Source organism: Mandrillus leucophaeus, unplaced genomic scaffold (assembly GCF_000951045.1).
Source record: "Mandrillus leucophaeus isolate KB7577 unplaced genomic scaffold, Mleu.le_1.0 Scaffold272, whole genome shotgun sequence".
NCBI classification, from domain to species: domain Eukaryota; kingdom Metazoa; phylum Chordata; class Mammalia; order Primates; family Cercopithecidae; genus Mandrillus; species Mandrillus leucophaeus.
Window position 1 is genome coordinate 913,733 of NW_012102832.1, and position 4,793 is coordinate 918,525.

The window sequence follows — 4,793 nt, forward strand, 5'->3', positions numbered from 1 at the left end:
CAAGTGGTCCAGGTAACATTCTCCCTATTTAGCACCCGTCCTCCCCGGACTACAAACAGAAGTTTGCTCGATGAGTGGAGAATCAGAGCCAGAGCCAGAGAAGAACCTGGTTGGTGGATTTTTGTTTTTTGAGACAGGGTCTTGCTCTGTCACCCAGGCTGGAGTGCAGTGGCACGATCACGGTTCATGCTGCCTTGATCTGCTAGGTTCCAGTGATCCTTCCGCCACATCCTTCCAAGGTGCTGGGATTACAAGCATAAGCCGCCGTGCTTAGCCAACTTTTTTGGTTTTTGTTTTGAGACAATGTCTCGCTCTGTTGCCCAGGCTGGAGTGTAGTGGTGAGACCACAGCTCACTGCAGCCTCATCTCCCAGGCTCAAGCAATCCTTTCGCCTCAGCCTCCCAAGTAGCTGGGACTACAGGTGTGTGCCCCTGCGCCTGGCTAAATGTTTTAATTTTTAGTAGAGATGAGGTCTTGCTATGTTGTCTAGGCTGGTACTGAATTGCTGAGCTAAAGTGATCCTCCCACCTCAGCCTCCCAAAATGTTGGGGTTACAGGATCTTAATAGCTGGGTTCCTACAGCTCTGATGGCCAGATGCCCTCTCCATTGTAGGGACAACAGCAGAAGGGAGTTTGGAAAAGGTGTTGGAATGAATTAGTGAAAAGGGAAAAGCATTCTAAACTAAATTGCAAAGGTACTACTGGCACCAACTATGCTCCATCAGGTGGAATGATCATTTGCACTTGCTTTAGGTGCCCATAAGTGCCCACACTGCTCAAATCACCAGCCTTCCTTTTGTCTATACTCCTGGAAAGTAGTGAATTCCATTCTTCTTAAGGTTTAAGAGGCTCCTACTCTAGGTAAGAAGGAGCCCTGCAGGTGAAAATGAAGGTTAGTAAGTACCTCAACGTCCCGCTTCAGTTTCTCCAGGAAGTTCTTTTTACTCTCCTCTCCCACGTGCAGCTTCTGCCCTTCATTGAGGAAGTCATTGTCTTTGAATGTTGGCAAGTCCTTGGCCTAGGTGAGCAACAGCAGTTAGGCTGGGTAAGCCTGATTCATTCACCCCAGGGACACCCAACTGTTCTGCTGGGAGCAACTATACAGAAAGCGGAAAGGTTTTCAGTGTACTGACACTCAACCTGTTAAATCAACAGTGCAGGAGCCTCTAGTCCCAGGCTTTGGGCAGGCGGGGAGGGCAAATACATGAAAGATGAGGAACGACTAAAGGACTCTTTCCTGTTGAGCATGGACCAGCTCAGGGCTCAGGCAGCCAGTAACTGACTCAGGCTAGACTATGAGATGGAAATGTCTGCCATCCCAGCAGGACTATGAAGAACCTAGTGAGGGCAGAGGTAAAAGACCACAGACCAAGGTCTAGGCCTAGCATAAGGACAGGCAGGTGATTCGTGACACAGGGCATTTCATATTGACAGATGGTATGTCTGGGAGCTTGGCTAGGGGCTGGGGTGGGCGAGGGACAGGATGGCTGACAGGAGTTGTTTCTGACTCTGAGCAACCCTTCCATTCCTGCTCAGCACCAGCATACCTTCTCCTTGTCGCTCGCTTCTCTGGCAACCGTAGAACCCTGAAAGGATAAGAGCCGTCAGGGGAAGTCCAGCTGAGGCAAAGTCGACTGCATGAGCAAACATGGGAGAGCCAGCAGGTGAACTCAAGTAGGCTGGTTAGAGTCCTAGAGGGGCCAGGAGGCAGCACCTTGTTCATTTACTGTGTCAAGCCCACTTATAGAGCTCTACGTGCAATATACTTGTCACGTGCTCAGCAAAGAGGACTGCACTGGAGAAGCTCAGTCCCTGCCTTTAAGCCACTTTCCTTCTAACAGGGGAGACAGATATTCAGCAGTGGTTCCACCGGTCATTAGCTCATTCACTACCACGGTGCTCAGTGCTACAGGGAGAAGACAGTACACTCTGAAAGCACATACCACAGGGGCCTGGCCTGCGGAAGGACAGTGGCCAGGGCGTACCCACTTCCTGGAAGTAGTATTTGGGCTGAGCTCAGAAGGGTAAGGAGGAAGCAATTAGGTCGGGGAAGGAGGAGGTGGACAGAGAGGAGACTATTCCAGACAGCAGATGTGAAATCCTGGGAAGAGGAGCACAGGCACTGCAGGAACGCAGAGGAAACCAGCGCAGCTGCAGCACAGAGGAAAGGGATGGCGGCATAAGTTGACAGAAGTCAGAAGCCAGGTTCAAGAATACGGAGCACCCTAGTTCACAGCCACAAGTGTGTCCTTCTCAGCGTCTAGAGATGCACTTGTGCTGGCAGTCCATGGGGGTCTGATGGATGCTAAAGTGCGTGCGTCAGCACGGCCTCCCTCGCTGTGCACATTCCACAGACAGGAACGTCAACTGCTGCATAAATATGGCACATGTAGGGCTTAAATAATCTCCTGTTACTGTCACCTGGACTTCAAACAGCCTTTGGTCCACAAGAATCAGGCACATCCACTCCAGAGTTCCCTGTCCATGCCAACACAGAGGCTTCCAGCTTTCCCAATTACATGGAAGTTGGAGTAGGGGCCCCTCCGGAGCTCAGACAGCAGGGAGGCACAGCTCCAGCAAACACAGAGTCCTTTACCTTGAGGTCATACTTGCGATGCACAGTGAGCCGATGGCTGAACACGTTCCTGGTAACCACCATGTAAGTTTCCACACCATCCACGGTCAGGCGGTACATGCCCAGGAACTGTGGCAAAAGGGTGTTGCCATGACACTCCACTATGAACTAGAATAGAAAGGAAGAAGAGAAAACACTAAGGAACAGGCAGTGCCAGGGATGGATGGGGCTCACCCCAGACTAAAATGCTCCCCGGCTCCCTGGAATTCCAACCTCTAGACCAGCAGTTCTCCAGCTGGGTTCTATGAAGCAATAGGGGTTTCTCAGGCTTAAAACAGGCAACAGCCACCTCCAGCCTCCTGTTGGCATGTCAGAGGGAAAGGCAATCTGAGCAGGTGGCTCAGAGCCCCTGTGGGTTCATATTATTAGTATCTCACCTAAGATTTTGTTTAAAATAGGATTCTACCACAGGAAAATCCCTGATCCACACCTTGCATCTCTTCTGCCAGCCTGATATGGGAAAGCCACAGGGAAGAGACAAGGCCCGCCAGGGATCCAGCCATCTGGGAGAAGAGAACGGCTCCATATCCAAAGCTCTTATCCACGCCATGCCCCAGGGTTTCTGCCATAACTCCCGAAAGACCAGAAGTTCCCTTTAGCCCTTCTCAGGTGCCCCAGAAATGAAGACCCAAGCAGGCTGGGGACAGACACACAGATGGTGCCACGGGACTCCCTGCCTTCCTCGTGGACAGGTTCCAGATGAGTGGAGAGATGGGACAGGAAAGGAAACAAGCCTGCCGAGCCGAGGGGGCCTCTTTCAGAAGAAACGGGGTGGATGCCAGAGCGTGAACACTTCCCAGCTGGGGCTCAGTTAGCAATGAGCCTTCACGGCTCCTTCTTCCCTTTTTAAATTAGGCATTTCAGCTCACAGAAATACGGTTGCAGGAGAGTCCCACTGCTTGGTGATCAGAAGCAGTTGCCATTACCAGAGAGGACCAACCACTCCCTAAGAAGCTCCCCCGGGGCTCTCTTCTCCCTCTTCCAACCCATCCTCTGCAGCCCAGGCTTGGGACTCACCATACCTGGTGGTATTTCTTTAAGATGTTGTGCATCTCCGCCACATCCTCACTGGACACAGTCTTGATGACAAAGCGCCGGTCGTAGGTGGTGAGGAAACGCGTGCCACACCGGCCCTGGCTGTCACTGTTGATGGGGGCGCTGCGCGTCACTGAATTCTGATAATCGAAACAAAAGCAGGCTGGGCTTGCCAGGGGAACAGAATTCTTTCGCTGAGTCTTCCCTCAGGGGCTGGACTGCTTGAGTGCCAACAACACCGAGATAGAGGGACTCCCAGATGGGAGTTTACCTGCCCCTTTTCTCACAGAGTGTTCACATCCCTCCCTAAGTCTTCCTCCAAAGTGACAAGAATTGTTCCTTACCACGTGCCCTTCATCCCAGTCTAGGATGGGAAGAGGACTGACTGTGAAAGTTTCCGTCCTGATCCCAGAGAGCTATCCTACTAAAATTCTGCCTCTGATGGAGGGGGCTGAGTCTAATCTGGATTCTCACATGCACTACGACCTTGGGTGAGACATTTAACTTCTCTACCCCTGCATCTCCTCATCGGGAACACAAAGACGCAAACTGAGCTGATTCTCCCAGTCTCTCGGGGGTGGCAAAGACGAAGCTTAGGAAATACTGTCTTCAAGGGGTCTAGCACAAAGCAGCAATGCCCATTTGTCTCTTGTCCGTGGATCTACCCTAGTGCTGAAAAATCTTCCCCAAAGCAGACAGCTGATCCTCATCTCTGAGCCTGACACCTTTCCCCTTGCCTCAACCTCCTGCTTGTCTATGCAGGGCTGGGAGGCAGTTTTGGGGAGCTTTCCTGGTTGTATCCTTGCTCCTCCTCAAGGCCCTATTCCCATTAGGATCAGAGAACAGTAGAAGCCTTAAGAGGGAGGGTGTGGGAAGGTGTGAGTCAACCAAAGGGATAGGGAGGCAAGGCTGAGGGGACATCCCAAATGTCCCTGTTCCCAAGAAAACATACATGGGGATCATGTCACAGAAATGTCTCCTCTACAAGTCCTTTCCCCATCTCTCAATGAGGATCCTGTTATTATTATCATTTTTGTAGAGACAGAGTCTCACTCTGTCACCCAAGCTGGAGTACAGTGGTGAGATCTCAGCTCACTGCAGCCTCTATCTCCTGGGCTCAAGT

The 4,793-nt window shown here is 51.5% G+C and overlaps 1 protein-coding gene across 1 annotated transcript in view; it reads right to left on the reverse strand.

Moving 5' to 3' along the window:
* PIP4K2B (phosphatidylinositol-5-phosphate 4-kinase, type II, beta) overlaps nucleotides 1-4,793 on the reverse strand; it is a 53,175-nt gene that overhangs the window by 19,866 nt on the left and 28,516 nt on the right. Inside the window, exons 4-7 of the mRNA XM_011984708.1 lie at nucleotides 3,658-3,810; nucleotides 2,597-2,743; nucleotides 1,548-1,586; nucleotides 905-1,018 (exon numbers count right to left, since the gene is read on the reverse strand). Of these exons, the coding sequence (XP_011840098.1) occupies nucleotides 905-1,018; nucleotides 1,548-1,586; nucleotides 2,597-2,743; nucleotides 3,658-3,810 (453 nt within the window). The remainder of the gene's footprint in view (nucleotides 1-904; nucleotides 1,019-1,547; nucleotides 1,587-2,596; nucleotides 2,744-3,657; nucleotides 3,811-4,793) is intronic.